Genomic DNA, 23,777 nt, shown 5'->3' on the forward strand with positions numbered 1-23,777 from the left:
TTGTTCACCCATATCCAGTCCACTACAAATCTCAGACAGTGGCTTAGGGCAGTCACCTCTACCACACCTGGATCCAACAAAAAGGAGAAACGTGTACCTATCAGATGATGTGTACACATCTGCCTCCAACAAAGTAGGAATGCAGGGCCAACCAAGAACTACTACTCAGGTTATGCTTAAATGCATGTTTCTCTCTCATATACCAATTACAATGTACACCATACACCTCCGACCAGAGGCCTGCCACTCACAAGTCCCCAACAGACCTGACCCCTGAAATTCATAAGTTACTAGTACATGAGATTTTGAGCAGCGGTGAACTTCACAGAAGGTACACGCATGTATGTAATATGTTGTAGAAGATGCACTTCTGACGTTGCCGCACCCTGGGATATACCAGCTCAAACCAGCAAATTCTGTTTTCCAACTACAGTATAGATCTTGCAACTGAGAATATTTCAAAAGAGGGAGCTTGTCTGCATGTACTTTCTTGAGATGACACACTGGGACTGTAAATAATTCATTAGTAATCCTGCAGATTCCACCTCACAATGGTGGCAACATGAATTTGAGTTTTCTTTCAGGCACCATCTTTAATCAGCCGGTCCTAGAAAAGGAAGGAATCCCATGCTGAGCAGACATTCTGTGTCACCCTAAAAGAAAGCATGTTTCTTCCTAAATTGAGAGAGATGAAACACATCCAGATAACACCAGAATTGTATTCTTTTACTAATGTACAACTGCCATCAAACCTATGGCTTATAAGCCAGGTTTGACGTTTCCCACACACGTTTAAAATCTTTTCCTTTGAAGAACTTCCCATCTTGGGTAAAGATCTCGGCCATAAAGTCAAAATTATCAAGGATCAACCATCTAATCAATACTAAGCCAATAACAACGTTTTCTAGGAAAAAATCTTGTACTGTTTAATTAGTTTTTTTCCCTAAAATAGGACCCTGTATGTTTTTTACCTTCTACCCGAGGCAACGTACAAATAAATGCAATCTAAACCCATTATTAAAAATACACAGTATCATTTAACATTAGTTTAAAGAGATCCATAAGACAACAAAGACAACTAGCAGCTAAGGATAGAGAGGAAAACCTGGGTAGAAGTGATTGTGTGGAAGTGGGGATTGGGGGAGGAAAACCCGGGTAGTTTTTCCTCCTACCTTGCTTCCACACAATTACTTCTACCCAGGTTTTCCTCTTAACTTGCTTTCACACAATGGGAAATTGTGTGAAAGGGCCCTTAGACTTTATTGGAAGTATAGGCAACTTGCTCAGAGCGCCCTAATTTTTTGTTGTTAAACTGCACATGTGTTCATAACATTCTTCAAACCTTATGAAATCACAATCTCTTAAACTTACAAACAAGGATACTTTTTTTTTTTTGGTGGGGTGAGAAAAAGAAGAAAACAGGGAATATGAACATCCAGCTGCTAGCATAACAGGATCCACACCAACCGACAGAAAATGTTAATCCCGGCAAATTCGTAATGCATTTCCAGTAACTGACACATACTTTCAACTAACATTTAAATCTGAACATCAAGGTTATTATACATAGTGGCTGATATCCAGACTAATGCTGTACAGGTACTAAAAGGCAGTGGAAATTTTTGCCAATCTCCCTTTTGCCTGACCTGCAGACACATATTTTCAGGAGGCACCCATGGGCTTCAGAGGAAAGAAGAGACTAACAGAAATCAGCCCCCTGTCATGCCAGCGCAGCATTAGTTTGGATGTCTGTCACCGATTCCTTGAAAGTGAGACATAACTGAAGTGCCCAGGGGAAAGACCTATTATAGCTCAGTTAATGACCAAGATGGCTTGCACTGCATCTCCTTGATCTGTTTTTCATTGAGAGTAATGCTTAGTGGATTATTAAGATGAACAAATGACTTTTTAAAAACAAAATCCGATCAAAAGAAAACACCCCTGCAGTCCTAACAGCTCTGCAAAAAACAATCTTACCCAATGTTTCTGGAATGTTTCTTCGTTCTCTTGTTACATCAGACAGTCTAATTATTGTCCCTTCTTTCCGTTCAGTTTTGAAACGTAATCGACCAGACTCCTGATCGTCGTCATCCTCCTCTTCAGATTCTTCTTTTGTTTCCTCTTGAAGCTCCAGGTTTTCAATCACTGCCTAAAGGAGGATACGGCTATGTTATTGGCTTCAAAGGTTCTCAAGACACTGGAGCTGGGTTACACCGCAATCTACTTGGTGGACAGGGTTTGTCTGCAGTCTGTACTAAGGTAGAAGAAGAACTCCAGATGGGGTCCCCAATTGTTAATTTCACCAGTTGCCTTCTAGTACTAAGTAAATCGTTTTAAAATAAAACAGTTTCACAAGCTATTAAAAGTTATACACTCGTAATGCATTTCTCCAACAACCACCTTTTTTGCAAAGAAGGCTACAAGAATTCTGATTATATTAGCAAACACTGGCATTTCAAGCAATGGTCACAGGCCCTGCCACAGATGGCTCCTTTATGCTTCTATTTATTCTACTGTTCACCATCCAGTTTTCCTTCTCTTAGCGCTGCCTGATGTTATGCACAACTAGAAAGCTCACTATCTCACAACATATTCAGCAAATATCTTAAGGTGGCACTACATGCTTGTTCAAGCAGTTGCATGTACCATCAGCACCTTAAGTGCAAATGCTCAGCAGCAGTCTCATGGGACCACTTTATCTTGCAGAGTGAAATACAAGAAGTTGTGTAAATCCAGCAGTTCCTGTCCCAAGCTAGATTCCACAGGGTAAGCCTCCATTCTGTGCAACTATTCTGGTCCCTTAGGTCCTTAAAGCAAGCTGAAGACACATGTATTTCCACAGCAATACGTGCCACTGATGTCTTGGGACACATTCTATGGGGGTCCCCATTGTTCCCTATGGCCAGAACAAGCTGCACGCAGAGTGCAATGCATTTTGCAACCCTGCCTTGAAAAACACTGCAGAAGCACACAGTAAGAGGCAATCTGTCCCTCCCAACGAAGAGCATACATTTCAAACTGTCCAAATGGCCAAAAAATGAATAACTAACCCAGAATCCACGGCCAACCAAAGTGCCTGCGCTGTAGTATCATTGACAGAAGTTGCTCTCACACTCACAATTATGACTCCTTACTTCCTAGCATTGTAACAGCTGCTGCTCCAGCACCTTTACTTGGCTGCAAGCAGAGCCATACACTCTAGAGGCACTTCAGCCACATTTTGACTGCATACACCTTGCAATGCAGCATGCAGAGCAGACCAGAGCAGTGAGTGAAGCACAAGTTAGTCTCAAGGCCACACATGGAGCTCATCACAGCGATCACCAAGAAATCTCACTCACTCACACACAGCTGCCACAACACTATTTCAAAACAAGCCATAATCCAGGGAAGGCAGGCACCCAAGTTCTGCCTTTGTCAATCCGAGATCTAGCAAAACCAGACAGTTCTAGCAGCAATAACAAAACCAATGGTTTCAAATTTGGATTCAAGGGGGAGGGGGCTCGAACTAGCCATTTCACAACCCTAAACAACTACGCTGGATGTGAACTTGTGGATGCAATGCAGGCAGAAAAGAATTGCTTCTTTACCACGTGTATTACCAGAGCATAGATCTTCAGATATGGTAACCTGTCATAAGAACATAAGTTGCCTTATACCAAGTCAGACCATTGGTCCATCTCTCAGTACTGTCTACACAGACTGGCGGCGGCTTCTCCAAGGCTGCAGGCAGGAGTCTCTCTCAGCCCTACCTTGGAGATGGGAGGGAGGGAGGGAGGGAACTTGGAACCTTCTGCATGCATTTGCTCTTCCCAGAGTGCCCCCATCCCCTAAGGGGAATATCTTACAGGGCTCACATGTGATCTTCCATTCAAATGCAAACCAGGGTGGACCCTGCTTAGCAAAGGGGCTGAGTAGAGTCTTTCTACATTTGCACTCTAGTCGTCCACCTCGCCGCTTCAGCTCCCATAATTCTTCTGAATAATGGAAGAATTCAATGCCTTCAAGGCATTGTTCAAGCTCCTGCATTTCTATTTTTGACCAGCATGATGCACTACAACATTCTGTGTTTTACAACATAAGAAATACTTCAATTATAAAGCAGTTTAAAATTACTATATGATTTTGGGCTATAACTGCTGTTTGTTTAGATTGTACACCATCCTGAGATTTTATATAGGGCAATATATAAATGTGTTAAATAAATAAAAGCACGCTTAACAAAATACAGGTCACTGAGGGCTTTTAATATCAAGTGAACCAAATGGATTCTGAGTAAAATACTAACACACTTGGGTGATAAGGGGTGTGTGCGTGTTTTTAAAGGTCATGGAGAAAAAACTGGTCTGTCAAACCATCTAGCTAAAGCTCCAACTTCCTAGTTTAAAAAGAAACTAAGACCTAGAATGAAGAACCTTAAATCCAAAAGGATAATATAATCCCTGCCTCAAATGCTGGCCATGAAAGCTAAGAGTGGCAGCTAGTCTCTTGCAGAAGAGGAAAGGAAAATAAATGCGTCAGACAAAAATGAACTTATTGCTCAGGTGATAATTGGTCTTCTCATGGACGGCTGCACTCTGAGTTTTCCATCTCCATCTGCTGGCAAGATGTCCGTTCACCTGAAGGTCTTGAAGTGTCAAGTGTCAGGATTTTTGTGTTATAGAGCATAAGGCATTTTTATTAAAAGCTTTGCTGAAAGCTTCAGCTCTTGCCTCTGGGGCTATTCTAAAATTTGGGAAGGGAGAGTGGGAGAGGGAACAAACACCTTTTATAGACAACTATGTAAAATACTGGCTTACCAAATGCTACCATTCAAGCACAGCTCAAGCAATAATTTTTAACAAGCAGATGACCACAGATGTTTGCTGAATGCAGATAACAATACATTCCAAAGTTCTGAGTGGCTAAATAAAATTAAAACTACAACTATGCTTCAGCAGCCCTAGAGAAATGAATCTAGAGATCCATCTTTAAAGAGGCAAGCCTGTTCTTCCGTAGAAAAAGTGAAAAGTCAACTGATTAATATCTCCATGCAGAAGGATACATCAGTTGTACCTCAGTCATGCACAGCCTTATCTGAAGGGGGAGTGGAGAAGAGTGCACTTAACTATGCAGCACTACAGTTTTGATCTTTAAGTCAAGAGCAGCAGACGCAATATTTCAGGGTAAATACAGGTGTACTTCATTACTCATGGGGGTTCCGTTCCTCACCTGCTACCGCGAGTAACGAAACCGCGAGTAACGAGGCATTGTGCCTATGGAAAACAGGGGGTTAGGTTCCAGGATGGAAAAAAGAAACGTTGAAAAACTGCAAACACACTGAAAGTCATTACTGTGCCATGATCCACGGGCTCTCTATGAGCCCAGCAATGCCCCGCAAACATGTGAAATGCCCCCACAAATGGCAAACCCCCCTTTTTTTTCTTGGCAGAATGGCTGTTTCTTAAAATGGCAGCCGGAAGTTACCTCCGAGGACATTTCCGGCTACCACACAAACCCCAACCAGCGAATGCACAAGTCTTAACCCTGTGTGTGCACCATTTCCCACCGCAAATGCTGAGGCCAGGTGTCAATCACCCAACCATGGATGATGCATCCACAGATAATGAGGTTTGCCTGTACAGGATTACAGAAGTTTCCCTTTCTACTCTACTTGACACGAGCGTTGCTGCGTGCAGTTTTTTATTTTGCAACACAGACAACTCCTGAAATGCTTTAAAACGCCCCAAACTGTTATGTTTTGGGATCTCAGCTCTCCTGAAGTACCTCTTCTGACTCATTTGGAGGCGTTTGGCTGTCCGCAACCTCTTCCAACTCTTCTTCAGCTACATATTCTTGCTGCTGTTCCATTGCTTGCTGCTCACTATAGGACTGCATATAATCTTCATCCTGAAACATACAAGGAAAAGCCTTGTTGGAAGTACTTTTAAGTTGCTACTCCCCCTACTGTTCATTCATTACAGGCCAGAACAGATGCAATACAGACTGCAGGATTGTTTACTCTCTCCCTTGCCACCGTCTTTCCTCTTGTTTAGAAATCCTTCTCCCAACTCCTCAGGTTGCCTTTGCCACTATGAACATCAGCATTTAACCAGGTCTCCTGCTTACTCAGGACTTACACCCTGGTTAAGAAGAAACATGGGTAGCATTTAATGTGGCACTAATGTAACACTTAACTGTGGTTAAGGCTGACCTAAGGCAGGCAGCAGGAATTCACACAAGATGGTGAGGGGGCTGGGAAGAACATAGGAAACTGCCTTATACTGAGTCAGACCACTGGTCCATCTAGCTAGCTCAGTATTGCGCTACAGACTGTGTAGCAGCTTTTCCAAGGTTGCAGGCAAAAGACTCTCTCAGCCCTGTCTTGAAGATGCCAGGGAGGGAACTTGGAACCTTCTGCATGCAAAGCAGCAGATGCTCTTCCTAGAGTGGTCTCATTCCCCAAGGGGAATATCTTACAGTGCTCACTTATAGTATCCCATTCAAATGCAAACCATGGTGGACACTGCTTAGCAAAGGGGACAATCCATGCTTGCAATCACATGACCAGAAGAAGCATGCAATCCCACACCTTGCACCTGATCTCTTAACCATACTAAAAAAAAAAATATCAGAAGAATGCCAGCACTGGACGCTCTTTTGTGCAAAGCTCTCTCCATAGATGCCATCAGTTCCTCCTTGTGCACGTTTCAAACTATAACCATAATCTGCATAGAAACTTCTCTTATTCGATTTAAGAGACTGTAAATTATTCCAGTGATTTCAATACATAAGGTCAGGCTTACTATAACAACTGCCGCTTACAAAAACATGAGCTAAATCAACTAAAAGCAGCTTCTTTAAAAAGCTCTTTTCTCCCTTTTGGATGCTAATGATGGATCTTGTTAGTTTGAAAGCAATTCTACACCAATACGTTTGCTACCAAGTGTTATCTTTTCCTTTAATACCATGACTTATACAGGAACACACAATTAACTTATAGCAGCTCCAATCAACAATCACAGCCATATTGCATATTATATGATCTACACAGAACAGGGCAAAACTGACAAAAAGCCATTGTCAATGAAATCTGTTGACAATTTTTTCCCTGTGAAATATTTTGGACAAGCAGACGGTAACAAGTTTCTTTCAATTAAAGTCAGAGCAACCTCTTCAGGAAGCCACTTAGATGGAAACAATTATGCATATGACATTTTCTAAACTAACCTCCAATCTCTTTATTCAGGTTTAGACAGTTCTCAGTTACAAAAAAGAAGTGGGGGATGAATGAGCAGGACATCAATCACTTTGGAATATTAGCACCTTAAAGATGTCTTTAGCAGGTCAATAATCTTTTCACCTTCGAAGGACTTTATCAGATCTTGTCTAAAGCCTGGATAAAAGCTTTTGCATTAAGTACTTTAACAATTGGCAGTGTGTCTCCACCACACAAAGCTGTTTTCTTTCTTAAGGATACAATCCTCAAGGTCATGATTCTCAACTGCCTTCCAGAATGACAAAGGAGCATTACCTACAGCCAAACAAGCTGTCAACACAAACTTTGTCACAGACTAGATAAAGAAACTGGCAGACAGTGATAATAGGTCTAATTTCCCCCCCATCCCTAGAGAGGTAAACCGATTTCAAATCAGTCTAAAAACCTAGGCATGTGAAGCAATGTTATCTCAGGAAATACAATGGAAAGAAACTCACTGGAAATTCATCTAGAGGTTCATTGATTTCAAGATCTAGCACTTCATCATTATAAATCTCTTCTTCTCCGTGATCTTCCCCATATTCTATTTGGTCTTCTATCAGCTCCGTCTCTTGGCCTTCATATTGTCCTCCTCCTGTGTACTCTTCAGCATACTCTTCTGGCACTTCTGATTTGTCGTAAGCCAATCCATCCTCCCCTTGATCATACTCTGAATCTTGCTCGATAGATGGATCATTCGCACTCTCGGAGAGCGCGAAGGACGTAACCATGCCAGATGTAGCATTAAGACTAACTGCGACACCCTGTGTACTGTGTTAAAGAGTACAAATGTTAAAAGATACAATTTAAATTCACCACCGTTTGAGGGCAGCGTATACAGATACAATTAGTGTTGCCAAAAGTCCCAGATTGGCCAGGACGTCCCATAATTCGGGGGGGGGGGGAGTGCTTGTCCCACCCAGGTCTCTCCTCCCCGCATATTTTGGGCAGCTGGCCAGCTGGAGCTACACACACAAAGCCTCAATTCCCTGCTCCTTGCTCTGCTGCTCTACTCCATCTCTGGCTCACCCAGAAATCAGCTGTTTGGCGGGTGGGTGGGGCTTATACAGCTGCTTGTGTGGGGGTCCTGCAGCAAGGGTGAACTGGAGATCTTGCTGAGCGGAGGGGGTGAGAATGTGTTGGTCATACTGCAAATATTCTGTCTCAGAGTAAGGGATCTAAAGCATTCTGCTTAGTGCTATAGAGGCAAGTCTCAATCACCACTGGTCTTTTAATATTAAAAAGCGGGGGTGGGAAGGCAGCAGCCATTTAATTTCCTTCTCCCAGTACAGCAGCCCCTGCCCTGATGCAATCTCAAACCAAGTCCTCCTAGCTCATCAGATTAATGCTGCTGCAAAAATCCTAAATAGACTTTCTAGGGAGTAAGGTCCACTGAACAAAGTGGGGCTTACGTCGGAGTCAATGTGAAGAGATTTGTGCTGTCTACATAATGCCTCCTCATCCTGCTCTATTCCGAACAGCAGTCATTGAAGTTTTTCCAGCATGCCTGGCTTTTTCTGCCCTCTCCCAACCCCCGGCCACCCACCCCTCCCAAACGTGTCCCTTATTTGGGCAATGGACTAGATACAATCTAGTCTTTGCACTAACTAGCAAAAATATAGCTCTCGCATCATGTTGACTCTATGCCACAAACTCATAATATCTCCTTATAATGTAGCTTATCAGAAGCTGCAGGTTATTTGACCAGAAGGATCAGACCAGATGGTCTAACAGGTTAGGATGGCAAGAAGTTCTGCAGGATAACCAAACCAAACTGAATTTTAAATTCTCAGACTAGCAAAGATACACAGAATGAGAATAATTGTGTTTTCCATCACCACAATGCTAGCTATTCATCATTCTTATCTACAGTACTGCTGTCAGGCACAGATTATTTATAATTTTAATCCACTTTAAACTGTTTATACCGCCTGATATTTACATCTCTAGACGGTGTACAAAATTTAACACAATAAATTTTAACACAATAAAGTCACAGATTAAAATCCACAAAACAATTAAAATAGCATAAAACAGTTATTTAAACAAATTATTAAAATTAATTCTAATTAAAGGCCTGCGAGAACAGGTGAGTCTTGAGGTTCTTCCTGAAAACAAACAGAAAAGGAGATGCTCTTATTTCAGCGGGGAGCATGTTCCAAAGCTCCGGGGAAGCCACAGAGAAAGTCCGATCCCGGGTCACCAGATGAGCTGGAGGCAACCATAACCTCTGCAGAAGATCGTAACAGGCAGCAGGATTCATGGCAAAGAAGGCATTCCCTTAAAAATCCTGGGCTCAAGCCATTAAGGGCTTTATAGGTAATAACCAACACTTTGTATTTCAGAAACATATCAGCAGCCAGTGCAGTTATTTTAAAATCAGTTAATCAGTTCTTTTAAAATTGCTAGTTAAGCAACCAAAGTTCTGCAGTAAGAACTAATTAGCTCAGCCAACTAGAAAAGAAATGTATGGCCAGAGAGTGTCCTTTGATATGCTGTATTTTCCAAAAGCAAAAAATAAATAATGATAATAGGAACTATTTTTATTTACTACTTTTCAATAAGTAGTTCTCAAAGTGTTTAACATGGTAAAAAGAATGAGAAAATTGTTACTTGTCCCAAAAGGACTCACAATCCTAAAAGAAAACACAAAGGAGACACCACCAATAGCCACTGAAAAGCTTACTAGGGACAATCACTCCCCTGGCTCCATTCAGTTTAAGGTGAACACCACACTGAAAGGTGCCTCCTTCCATTCCAAGAGCTAGGACATATGAAAGGCATGGATGAGCAATTTAATTCAGAAGAGAACATGGGACACGCCATCACAAAGACAGCCAAAATAAAATTTATTCAATGAGAATTTCTCATTTAAAGGATCTTAAGGAATTCCAAGACAGCAGTTAAAAAACTAAACAGGCCCAACATAGCAGAATGCATATGACAAACAAGGCTCTACTCAGCTATTTTGTATCTGCTCTTTTTCTGGCTAAGGTATCTATTTATACTCTTCCACAAATGTGAAAAGCAGCTTGTTTTGAGCATCACTTTCAGATGTCACACACACAGACTTCATTTTGCAAAATTAAAGCATATTATGTTCACTACTCTAGCATTCTAATAAAAATAATTTGTTAATCTGATCTGAAAACAGTTATATCACTTGTTTTAGAAAGAGACAAACCTGAAGTGTTGATCATCTTCATTGTCACTCTGGAGAAGATCATCATTCAATTCTTCATCTGACATATCTGACTGGGTCTAAATTTTTAAATTTAAAAAATTGTCCTTGAAATGCAATATGTAATGTTTAAAAGAAACAATAGCTCTCTCAACTGTATTTTTTTAACGATATGATCAATGATCTTAAAACCAGATTGACTGGGGGTTTCTACTGTAGTAGAAAATTATGAATTCTAACTAGGGGCTTGATAAAAGAGATGGAAATTGTAATAAAAACTTAAATTTTACAACTTGCACAAAATAAACAATTAAAAGGCATACTGAAGTAGGAGGCTTGAAAGTGTTAGCCACATAGCTCCATTGGAATCCTCAAAATCAGAGTTTTCATTTAAGCGATTGCCCAGAGAAAAGAAATGGAATAGAACTTATTTCTGCCCCGCCCCGCCGCCACACACACCCCTCCCACATACAACACATGAGCAGGGGGGGAAAGAAGATGCAAGCTAGCCACACTCCAAATGTACCCATTAGAAACACACATTGAATGCACACAAACCTAAGAACAGCCCTGCTGGATCAGGCCCAAGGCCTAGCTAGTGCAGCATCCCATTTCACACAGTGACCCACCAGATACCACTGAGAAGCCCACAGGCAAGAGCTGAGGGCATGCGCTATCTCCTGCTGCTGTTCCCTGCAACTGGTATTTAGAAGCATCTTGCCTCTGTGGCTGGAGGTGGCTTATAGCCCTCAGACCAGAAACCCCCAAGCCATTGGGGTGTTTGGCTGGCAGGCCCACTGGTGATGGATAGCCAACACATTCCTGTGCCCCCCTCATGCACTGGCTTGTACATGGAGAGAAGAATGAAAAGGTCTATTGTCTAACCTTCATGAAAACCACCCTAATGATCCACTTCAAGAAACATCTTGTTTTTACATGACCACTATATGAGGATTTTCTCATGAGGATCAAGCTAATGTCAACATTCTGTCCATCACGAAGCAAACTAGATGAGACTTTGCAAACCTTTTTCTTCTTTCATGTGTGTTTATTTTTAAAAAGCAACTGGGGGATAGTGATCCAAATCAGGATCAAAACTGTGCTCTCGTTTATTTGCTGCGTGAGGAAAGCTGCCACTAGCACCAATATTATTTTTTTATTATTTTTGTTATTATTAATTTGATTTCTATACCGCCCTTCCAAAAATGGCTCAGGGTGGTTTAAACAAAGAAACAACAAATAAATAAAATGGATAAATAAATAAGATGGATCAATATCAACTTCCCTTCCATGCAAATAGATTCAGAGAGGGCAATTTTGACTGGGATTGCAATGTGGAGGAAAGATTTAATCCTCACAGTTCCAATTCAGAACAGCCCTCCCCACACAGCTCCTCTTCAAATAATATACACATGAACAGAAAGTGTGAGATGTGTCGGAAGGTCCTGGAAGCCAAATTTAGGCTGCTGGGTAGCATACTGAAGTCTAGGACCCCCAGGATAGCATTCTCCAAAGTGCTACCTGTTCCACACACAAGGCCAGTAAGGCAGAGCTGAGAATTCTCAATGTGTGGATAAAACGCTGGTGCTGGGAGGAGGGGTTTAGATTCAATAAGCACTAGGATATATTTGGGGGCAATACAAAAAGAACAGGCTCCAGCTTTTAAAATGACACATGGGAGATTGCTGACAGAAACCTGGTGATATCTCATTCAGCAAGCAAAATCCCCCAAGGGGAGAGGTTGCAAAAGTTTCAGATAAACCAGACAGACAGAGCAGAACCAGGAGTAAAGCAGATAGAAACACATGACAGGTGGTCAAAAAGGTCAAGTGACAATAAGGAAGATAGCACATGCCAACACAAGGTGAGAGACTTGGTGTATAGGTGTTTATACACCAATGCCAGAAGCCTCTGAGCTAAATTAGGCAAGGTGGAGTGCTTGGTTGCTAATTAAAACATAGATATAGTGGGCATAATGGAAACCTAGTGGAATGGTGAGAACCAGTGGGACTCTGTTCTTTCTGTAGGGTTTGTATCCAGGAATAACAGAGAGGGGGAACTGGGGGGTGGCACGGTATGTTAAAGAAGAGATAGAATCTAAAAAGCCAGAAAACATAGGAGGATTGGAGTCCTCCACAGAAACTTTATGGGTGACAATATGAGAAAAAGGAAATATTTTTCTAGGGATGTGCTGTCGAGATCAAAGCTCTGAGAGTGACCTTCAGTTGGAAGAGCAAATCAGAGAGTCATCAAAAGGACAGAGCTATAATAAAGGGTGATTTCAATTACGTGAATGGGCAAATTCATGTGCAGGTATTGCCAGCGAGGCCAAATCTGTAGACATGCTAAATGGAATATCTAGAATGTCACAGAACCAACCAGAGAGAAGGTGAACCCAGACTTAATCCAGGTACAAAATGTCAGAGTTTAGTGTGATCATGCAAGTGGTGGATTGACAATTAAGTTGACACAGTTGCACTGGAATTCAGGAAACTTCTCAAAAATCAGAGCGCTAGTAAAAAAGAAGCCCAAAGGGAAAGTCAGGAGGATCAAATCACTCCAGAAAGCATGGAACTTATTTAAAACCACAATAACAGAAGCTCAGTTAGAATGTTTACCAAAGAGGAGGAAAGATACCACGAACTTCCAGGACGACACCAGTGTGGCTAAAACGTAGAGTCAGGGAAGCTATAAAAGGGAAGAAGACTTCCTTCAGAAAATGGAAGTTCTGCCCAAATGGAGAAACAGAAGGAACATAAACTCTGGCAAAAGAAATGCAAGGAGTCAATAAGGGATACAAAAAGAGAGTATGAAGAGCATATAGCTAGAAGTGTCATGGGGAATAACAAAAACTTCTTTTAATATATCAGCAGCAGAAAACCAGTTGCCAGGGAGGCAACTGGATCCTTAGATGATGAGCATCTGAAAGGGATTATTAAGGAGACTGCAGTAAAGCTGAATGAGTTCCTTGAATCTGTTTTCATGGTGGAGGATACCAACCATATACCCACTCTGGAACTGAGCTTCTCAGGCTTGGAGACTGAAGAACTGGGACAACTTGAGGTGAGGAGAGAGGATGTTCTAATCTAAACTGTCTTGACAAACTAAAAATTAACAAATTACCAGGGCCAGATGGCATCTACCCAAGAGTTCCTAAGGAACTCAAATGTGAAAAATCGCTGCTCTCCTAGCAAAAATATCGATATTGACGGATCTATCGGTATCAAGGCAGACGTCGATGTAGCAGTTCCAGCCATCGGTATCGAGGCAGACATCGATGTAGCTGCCCCAGCCATCGGTATCGAGGAGCTTCTCGTGTCGAGAGCGGCTTCGGTATTGAAGTCTCAGGTGTCGATGGCGATGCCACAACCAGCACAGGCTTATCGAGTGGTGCCGGTGCCGATGGGGCTGTCGGTGTCGAGGGTTTCGATACCGACATGGAGGTTACATCTTGGACAGCTTTCGGCGACAGAGTCGAGTCCGATGTTGACTGTTTCAGCGTCTTTTTGGGGGGCTCTCCAGCCACCGCCATTTTGGAACCTGACCTTTTCGAGGATTTATGGGTTTTTTTGATGAGCAATGGGGTTTTAGACTGGGTTGATGCCAGGGCCCCTGAGCTATGAGCCTGGGGAGACTTCTTTGAAGTAGAAGAAGGCGCTGCCAAAACATCCTCATAGATAGCAGCCCTCAAACGGAGTTCTCGATTTCTCCGGGCTTGTTTGGAGAAGAACTGGCAAATACTTCAGGAGGAGGGAACATGCGCCTCACCCAAACAAAGTAAACACAGATTATGCGCATCTTGTGAGGGCAATTTTGCCTTGCACTTCTCACAGCGTTTAAAGGTCTTTTTTCCCTTAGGGGTATCCATAGCCAGAACAAAGTCCGCTACTTACAAATTCGCGGTCGTTAGCCAGTCCAAAATCGAAACCAAGTTGCAGAAGAGAATTCCAAGTCAAAGTCCATAAAATCAATAGTAGAACGTTGAAGAATTGAGGAACCAAACGAGGAGCCGCAGAAACCGGGAACCGATTTCCACGGCGGTCGCAAAGGAACTGAGGTGCCTGCTCTTCCTCCCGCCTTAAATAGGCACGTGGTCACGTGGGGCGGGGCGCAGGCACCGAAGAGGAGCTGTAGAACTCGACACCGAGAGTCTTCCGCGCATGCGCAGAACCCATTCTAATGGATTCAATGGATCACGAACCAGATCTTGTCCGTCCCTACAGTCAAGCTCTGTACCAGAGGACTGAAAAGTTAATGTAATTCCAATTTTCGAAAAGGGATCCAGGGCAAATATGGGAAACTACAGGCCAGTTAGCTTAACTTCTGTGCTGGGTAAATTGATGGAAAGCATACTTAAGGACAAAATTGTTAAACATATAGAAGAACAGGCCTTGCTGAAGGAGAACTAGCATGGCTTCCTCAAGGGTAAGTCTTGCTTCCATGACCTTTTGAAGTTCTTTGAGTGTGTCACAACAGGCATGTGCATGAAGGGGATACAGCTGACATATATACTTAGACTTCCAAAAAGCTTTTGACAAAGTTCCCCATCAAAGGCTCTTGAGTAAACTTAGCAGTCATGGGATAAGGGGACAGGCTCATGTGTGGATCAGTAACTGGTTGAAGGACAGGAAACAGAGGGTAGGAATAAATTGACAGTTTTCACATTGGAGGAAAGTAAGAAGTGGGGTTCCCCAAAGATCTGTACTGGGACTAGTGCTCTTTAACATTAATAAATGATCTAGAACAGGGTTTCTTAACCTTGGGCCCCCAGATGTTGATGGACAACAACTCTCATCATCCCCAGCCATGTCCATTGTGGCTGGGGATGCTGGGAGTTGTAGTCCATCAACATCTGGGGGCCCAAGGTTAAGAAACCCTGATCTAGAAGTTGGAGTAAGCAGCCAAGTAGCCAAATTTGTAGATGCCATTAAACAGACTGTGAGGAGCTCCAAAAGGATGTCTTCAAGCTGGATGAGTGGGCTACATAATGGCAAATGCAGTTCCATAGTTTTACCACCCGTGATCTTGAGTATATGTGAAGAGGAAATTGTGACAGGTCTTACAAACCACAACCCGAGTATCCACAGTTGGCGATGTTTTTTAGTGATGGGTTTTTTCAAAGATTTGGGGGGGGTTCAGAGGTTCAATCTGTTCATTCTTCTTGGTGATCCTTGCTGGCCTTGTTGTCCCTTGCCAATATAAAATGTCTTTCAGTTGTTGGGGTTTTTTGGGGGGGGTCAAAAAATTTCCAGAGGTTCAATGACTCTTGGTGATATTACAGGAATTTTTTAGCAATTTGGGGGGCATTTCCCCCCTATATTTTTAGGTCTTTTTGCGGTCGTGGTTCCTCTAACCCCATTTCCCATAGACTTTAATGCCTCGCCAACTGCAAATTTGCCAACAGCAAAGTTTTGCCAGAACGGAACCCTAGCAGTTGGCAAGGGATAATTGTATAAGCAAGTGTAAAGTGATGCATATTGGGGCATCTTCACATATACAATGATGGGGTCTGAGCCATCAGTGACTGACCAGGAGAGAGATCTTAGGGTCATGGTGGAAAGCTTGTTGAAAGTGTCGACTCAGTGTGCGGCAGCTGTGACAAAGGCAAATTTCATGCCAGGGATCATTAGGAAGGGGATTGAAAATAAAAAAAGCTAATATTATAATGCCCTTATACAAATCTATGTTGTGGCCACATTTGAAGTACTGCATACTATTCTGGTCACGTATCTTAAGAAGGACATTGTAGAACTGGACAAGGTGCAGAAGAGGGTAACCAAAGTGATCAGGGGCCTGCAGGACCTTCCTTATGAGGCAAGCATCTGGGACTTTTTAGTATGGAAAAGGGGTGACTATGGGGAGACATGATAGAGGTATAGGAGACATGATAGAGGTATATAAAATTATGCAATAGTGGAGAGAGTAGATACAGAAATTTTTCTCCTTCGCTCACAACACTAGAACCAGGCATCACCCCATGAAACTGATGGCCAGAGAATGTAGGACCAACAAAAAGAAGTACTCTTTCACACATGGCATAATTAATCTATGGAATTCTCTGCCATGGGATGTGGCAATGGACACTGGCTTGGATAGCTTTAAATGGAGCTTAGACAAATTCACTGAGGACAGGTCTATCAATGGCTACTAGCTGGTGGCTATAGGCCACCTCCAGCCTCAGAGGCACAATGACTCAATACCAGTTGCAGGGGAAGAACAGCAGGAGAGAGGGCATGCTCTCACCTCTTGCCTGTGGGCCTCTCAGAGGCACTTGGTGGGCCACTGTGGGCAACAGATGGTGAACTAAATAGGCCTTGGGCCTGATCCAGCAGGGCTGTTCTTATGTGCTTGAAACTCACATCCAATTTGGACCTATTGGCTAGCAGTACCAAAAAACCCTGGTTTTCAGCTAGAAAGTTAAGTTGGCAAAACAGACTTGTTATACTTCCCAACATGTCAGACATAGTCATGAAAACAAAACATCACACTCCAAGTTAAAAGGTCACGTGGCTGCTCTGAAGATGCACACACAAGTATTGCTGAACACACAGCAGCCATTCATACAGGAACACTGCATGCCAACTTGATTAAAATTTATGAGTTTCAGACAAATTGAGATTTGCTGGGCTGAGGGATGAAAGAGCTAGACTAACAAATCTTGATATTTGTGTTTAATTCTATCTTGTTCGAGAATTTTATTCTACAGGTTGCTACGTAGAGAGAGACATAACACATGAAGAAATAGGAAGGAGTTCAGCACTAAAATTGCTAAGGGCTGGAATTGTGGAAGATCTCTTGTGCTGCTCTGAATTCCTTCCCATTTTTCCCTCTCCAATAGAAAGCCAGAGATAGAGACAGACTGCACAAGCAGCACCAGAAGGGCATGTTATGTACTTTTAAACTTATCAAAGAGCTATTGGTTTTAAAGGGTTATTTTTTGTTTTATTTTCTCTCTCCAACTGAAGGAGAAATCTCAGTACTGCCATGAGTGCCAAATAGAAGATGTTTAATGAAGATTAATGAGGAGGGGGAGGAGACAGGCCTACCTCTTTATTTTTATAGGTTAGTACACTAGAAAAAACTGCAGGAGCCCCACCAATTGATATGTTTAAGAACGACGAACAAAGCACAACACGCAACAAGAACAGACATTTTACACTGACTATGGGGTTGTATTAGACATTTATTGGACAAAAGGAATCCACTGTTTTTATACCACCTTTCATAAGGCATCCCAAGGTGGCTTGCAAAAGTTAATACACAATATATCTCCATAAAAATCACATTTAAAACCTTGAAATCAGTTAAACAGTAAAAACCATCACATACCAAAAAACAACCACTATAAAAAAGAAAAACAGCAGGAGAGCTGAGAGACCTGGCAGCCCCAAGGGGGTAAAAGCCTGAACAAATAAAAGGTCTTTAGGTGTTGTTGTTTTTAAGCAACCACAGATGTCAAAGAGCAGACATTCACTGGGAGAGCATTCCAGAACATACCATGATTAGTTTGAAGCAGATGAGGTACAACTAAACAGTTGTTCATTATTTAAAACTGCAGGGTTTGTTTCAATTTGCCTCTTTCCTGAAAGCAAGCCCAAGCTTGCATGCAAAATACAGGAGACCCTCATTATTTGTGGGTTCCTGGATCACGCTTTCGGCTACTCACAATTCACTAATTTAGTCTGCGACTCTTTTTCCATGGTATGCGGTTTCAGCTATTCAGTTTTCACAGGCACAGTTTTTAGCTTCACTTTCAACATGTGCCTTATATCTATGTCATTTGAGGAAAGAGCTTTGTAGGTTGTTGATGGTGCAAGTTGGAAAAGGAGTCTGGAGGGGTTTATCGTGCTTTGGCAGAATCTGGATCTCTGATTGGAGGAGTCTGGAGAAGGATCACTTGAGAGTGTTTTCAAGTGGCAGTTGGGAGTGCTCAAGGTAAAGTACAGTACCACTCCATCCATTAGATTGTTCTGGGGGTGAGGGGGTTCGCTTTGTATTGAACAATACTGTACAATCTAGTATTGTTAGCGTCAACAATTTAAAGGTGTTCAGTATATGTTAAGACTTAAGACCAGAGTTGCAAATTCACCCTTGCTAATTGAGCAAGAAGGCACCTATTAGAGGGGGTGGATCTCTTATATTAAGCAGGGGGAGAGCAACTGTCCCTATCCAGCCCCAGCACAGCTTTCTTACAGTGGCTTTTGCTGTTGTGTCCACCTTTTAGGCACAGGGAACCATCTTATATATTGTATCTATTGTTTATTTTCCTCACTTATTTCTACTTCTTTCCCTGATTTGGGGGACTTAGAAATTTTCCAAGGAATCTAATGCCTAGATTCTCAGAGGCTCAAGATGTCCCCACCACCTCACCATTTCCCTATTTGCAGTAGTAACTAGGAACCTAACCCACGCAGGAAACCAAGCGCACTAACTTGCTTTTTTAAACACACACACAATCCTGCATCTCATTTATCTACAGGGGTTCTCTTTCAGCATATTACCGTGGGTAATAAAACTGCAGATGAGGCATTGAATCTATGGGATCACGGTGGTTTGCTTACTAGACCAAAAAACGCCCCAAAAGTGCCCAAAAAACACGAAGACACTGGTGGTATCTGACACCGAAAAAATTAGCGTTAATGTATTAAAATGTTTCAAATAAATGTTGGAAATGTGGACAATATGAGGGAACTTTTTTCCATATGTGGTGGTCATGCAGGAAGGCAAAGGCCTTTTGAGATATGATATACAATGAGCTGAAGAAAATTTTTAAAGTGACATTTCTTAAGAGGCCAGAATCCTTCCTGCTGGGAATAACACAAAGAGAGTTCTCCAGAAGAAATTCAACATTTTTAATGTATGCAACCATGGCGGCCAGGATAGTATATGCGCAAAAATGGAAAGACACTAAAATGCCCTCAAAAGAAGACTGGTTGATAAAAAATTTGGAATATGCCGAGATGACAAAGCTTACAGCACTTATGAGAGACAAAAATTTGGAATGTTTTAAGGAAGATTTGGAACCATTTTTACTTTACTTAAAGAATTATTTTTCTAATATGGACTTTTCAGTAGGGTTTGAAATATAGTAATAACAGCAGGTTGGGTTGGGTAAAATCAAGGAGTATTGTGGAGTATGTATGTTTTGAATTATTATAGCAATGGTTTATATGTATAGTTATTGTGAACCGTGCAGATGGGCAAGCGGGAAATCAATATTTACTTATGTGTAGAATTAGATAAATGAATGCAATTTGAATGTAAAAGCTATTGTAAAATCTAATAAAAATTTGAAATGGCAAAAAACACGAAGACAGGCCAAATGAAGTGTCTACTGTACTCCGCAGACCTTTGGGAGTCCAAGGACACCCTCCACCCTGAAAGTCTCAGTCCCAGGAACTCGGGGGGGGGGGAGATTTGTTTTTTGTTTTAACAAATGAACCATAAAATGGCTCCCACACTCAATACGGTGGCCAGAAATGACCTCCGAGGTCATTTCTGGCCACTCCTGACCACCAGATATGCAGGATTAACCCCTTATCTGCCGCCGCCACACCACATATTCCAAGGTCAGGTGTTAATAACCTGACTGCGGAAATGCAAAACCACAGATGTCGGGTCTGCATATCGGGAGGTCCACCTATGTATGTACAACCAGGTTTTCAAGGCAAGTTTAGCGACTTGCAAACATCAACATCCATAGAAAGGCTGGGTGAAGAATTCACAAGCGATTTCACCGCCTCCTTGCAATGCCTGGTTTCGAAATAAGCCTGAAACAGCTCTTAATCACATTATACAATGAGGGAAATCAGAAGAGGCCAGGCTACTCAAAATGTGAGAAAGAATTTGGCTCCCATGCAGATTAACATCGCATTCATAGAACTACTTTCTGCTGATTTCATGGATCCCCTGACACACGCCTGTCCCCCACTACTGAATCACTAGTGGAAAACCTCCCACTGTAAAGTCTACTCAGCCTTCTTCTGGCTTTTATAGTTTGGCTTGGGAGGGTGCACTCACCCCTCCCACCACTTTCCCCTCACTGGCGCTCCATTGTAAACCGGTCCAGAAGAGCAGCAGTGTACCTCCCTGATGCCCCGTCCCCTCGTCGGACCAGAAGCAAGCATTAGTACTGGGCACGCATGCGCAAGAGTGCCGTGCACTTCTGGGGCGACAAGTGGACGGGGCGGCAGGGAGCTACGCTGCCACCCCACCAGTTTACAATGGAGCACTGGGTGGATGTGTGTGTGAGTGCACTCTCCCCACCCCTTAAAGTCACCCCCCGCCTTCAAACTGGCAGAACAGTCGGTCGTTCAAACTAGTCCAAATGTCCATAAAGGACCTCCAAACTGGTTCCGTGCACACCCCTAGCACAAACTGCTCTTTTCACACTAACAAGAATATAGTCTATTCTGTTTACCTCAATTTACTCTTGTATAAACCACCTCTCCCCATCTACACTTATTACAGCTTTTCCAAGCATTCCCTTCCGTCTATATTTCAATTCGTAATGGTTCTGAACCCACTTCATAAAGAAAAACAGAAGCATCTTCCAATCATCCCCTACATCAGGGCTGTACAACTTTGGCCCTCCAGCTGTTGGACTACAATTCCCATCACCCCAGGCTATTAGCCATGGTGGCTGGGGATGATGGGAGCTGTAGTCCAACAGTTAGAGGGCCAAAGTTGTGCAAGCCTGTCTTATATAAACAAAATATTGTTGACTGGAAGATGCAGCCTTATCCTGCTCTTTTCAAGCTCCAAATATACGGTTGAGGGGAAACTCAAGTAGATGACTGCTGGGTTTATTAATACACTCTAAATATACAGAAAATCAAAATCAGATAGATAGATAGATATACACACAAACACTTAAGGTTTTATTGTTTACCTTTTTGCCAGTCAGCAAATCTTCTCCTAGCAAGTCGTCATCCAGTTCACTGAAAGAAAAGCAAAATAGGTATTCCACACAAACACAAAACAAGCTTTTTTTTGAAGTTGTTATATCAATAAGTACTCATGAAAGAAATCAAATTTTAGAGGTGTTCAAAGAACTGAAAAAGGATTTTTCAAGAGACATCCAGTAGAGTCTCAATTTAAGATAACCAATGGGCTGAGAGGTTGAATAGCATCCTCAGTTTCTCAAAAGGGTGACTGATTAAAGTAGAGTTCGTCATATTCCATTCTGTCTAGTTCAACCAGAACACTACCCCAGAATCTCAACAGCATTTGAAATGAAATGCAGATCAACAAGATGGTAACCTCTGATTTTCCACAAAATTCCAAACTTCTATTTCTCTTTAAAAACAACAACAACAAACAGGCTCACAACAAAGAGCTGCAGAATAAGGGCTTGAGCATCTATATATTTAATTATCTTAGCCGGCATGCGTGTCCTGGATTTGGCGGCGGAACTCTCGCGACACGTTGTGCGAGTTCCGCCGCCGAAGGGTGAGTGTTGCGGGCAAGAAAAAATGGCAGTGGGCGGTAACGGTGGGCTGCAAGAAAGCCTGGCCAAGTCAGGCCGTCCCCGGTAAGGACAAGGAGGCGGCGGCAGCCAGCCTGGCCTGGCTGCAGGGAGTGGGAGTGTGAGGCGGCACCAGCGGCAGGACGGCCAGAGTAGGCGCCGGCGAGAGGAGTGAGTGAGAAAAAGGCAATGGCGCGAAGCCCCAGCTCCCGTTGGAGGCCGGGGTGGGAGGAAAATGGGTGGTGGGACTTCGCCGCCTGGGAGGAGGTTCCCTGTTCACCACCCACTGAGGTAAGATGCACAGTGTGGGGGGGGGAGGAGAGGAATGGAAGGGGAGGGAGGGCAAGAGAGTGTAGAGGGAGCAGTAGGGAGGGAGAGACGGGCGGGCAGGGAGCTAGAGAGTGTGGAGCAGGGGGGAGGGGAGAGAGGGCAAGAGAGGGAGCAGGAGTGAGGGGGAGACAGGTGGGGGAGACAGGCTGGAGGGGAGGGCAGAGAGCGAGAGGGGGGAGCAGGAGGGAGGGCAAGACAGAGTGGGGCAGGAGGGAAGGGGAGGGAGGGCAAAAGAGAGTGGGGTAGGAGGAAGCAGCTGGTCCGCGGAGGGAGGAGAGGGGGCAGGAGGGAGAGCGGAAAGGGCAGGAGGGGTGGGCAGGGTCAAGGGAGAGAGGAGCAGGAGGGAGGGCAAGAGAGTGTGGGGCAGGAGGGGGGGGGAGGGAGGGCAAGAGAGAGTGGGGCAGGAGGGAACAGCCAGCCCCAAAAAGCACACAGATGCTCTGTACGGGTAGGCTAGTTAATTTTAAACTTCCAAAGAGTTCATATTTTCCACTAACTCCATAATATCTAACTCAGAATCCTCCCAATAGTTTTTATCCACTGCATCACTGTGGTACCACAACAGCATAAGTCAAATCTGCCAAGTGTGTTGATGTTCATCTAACTTTAAATGAAAATTAGTTCTCTCAAAACCAAAGTTGCTGCTTAGTTTAGCTCCTTACAGGACAAGCTACCTACTATAGCATAAAAATCTTCTAGCAAGAGGTAGGAAACTTGTTCAACATAAAGAGTATAGGGCAACGTATCATGAGAAAAGGAGAAGGCTGCTAATCTACAGAAGACATTGTTTACATTGAAGTTTGTATGGACACTAGGGATGTGCTGCCATTCTTTTGAAATACCACATAAGCAACAGCCATCTGACTCTGTGGCTCACTTCAGATGTAACAGGAAACCATGGTTCCCCACTATTAAGTATGTGCTGCTGTGGACTTGAACACTATTTGCCTTCCCCTTCTTTGATGCGCAGAGGAGGAGAGGGAAACCCTTTTGTTGAAGTAAACCAGTTACATGCGATCTTGGTGAACAATGGTTTAGTTCAGTTAGGGAACAACTCAATATCTGAAACCAGAGTGAGATCTTGGTCTGAACCAAACCAGTGTCCCAAGGTCAGATGTAGTGAAGAACTGTGATGTATCTAAAATTGAAAGAAAAGGTTTCCCCTATCATGCATGAAAACTGAGGAGAGGGAAAGTGTGCAGGTCTTCGACTCATAGGAGGCCTGCAGGAAGCCATGGTTTCGTGTTCTGTGTGAACCTGGCCTGCACTTCGTGTAGCATTTCATCTGTATGGGAGAGTTCTTGGAATGTTTGAAGTGCTAAATGTCCCCCTTAAGCAGTTAAGGCCAGTTAAAGTGACCCAACAATGGCAATAGTGAACGGTTGAAAGTCACAGAATGCTTCTAAATGCCACTAAAAACCAAGAATCATTGCTTAAGCATGTAATGGATTTGGACTTTGTTTTATCATTCCTGAGACCATTTCAGATGTCACTACTTTCACACTGTCACCTGCTTTATTGCATTAGCCATAAGCTGCAGCATGGTGCAAGAAGTCACAAGT

General features: G+C 43.0%; 1 protein-coding gene across 9 annotated transcripts in view; it reads right to left on the reverse strand.

Annotated features, from left to right (window-relative positions):
- Positions 1–23,777, reverse strand: part of RBM33 (RNA binding motif protein 33) — a 136,573-nt gene that overhangs the window by 97,592 nt on the left and 15,204 nt on the right. For 7 of the 9 annotated variants that reach the window (XM_053260038.1, XM_053260040.1, XM_053260044.1 and 4 more), the window contains exons 3-7: positions 21,310–21,358; positions 10,422–10,498; positions 7,696–8,008; positions 5,767–5,889; positions 1,978–2,149 (exon numbers count right to left, since the gene is read on the reverse strand). In XM_053260038.1, the coding sequence (XP_053116013.1) occupies positions 1,978–2,149; positions 5,767–5,889; positions 7,696–8,008; positions 10,422–10,498; positions 21,310–21,358 (734 nt within the window). The remainder of the gene's footprint in view (positions 1–1,977; positions 2,150–5,766; positions 5,890–7,695; positions 8,009–10,421; positions 10,499–21,309; positions 21,359–23,777) is intronic. The other 2 variants (XM_053260043.1, XM_053260047.1) reach the window with 1 other exon arrangement.

The sequence above is a fragment of the Hemicordylus capensis genome, chromosome 6, assembly GCF_027244095.1.
Source record: "Hemicordylus capensis ecotype Gifberg chromosome 6, rHemCap1.1.pri, whole genome shotgun sequence".
NCBI classification, from domain to species: domain Eukaryota; kingdom Metazoa; phylum Chordata; class Lepidosauria; order Squamata; family Cordylidae; genus Hemicordylus; species Hemicordylus capensis.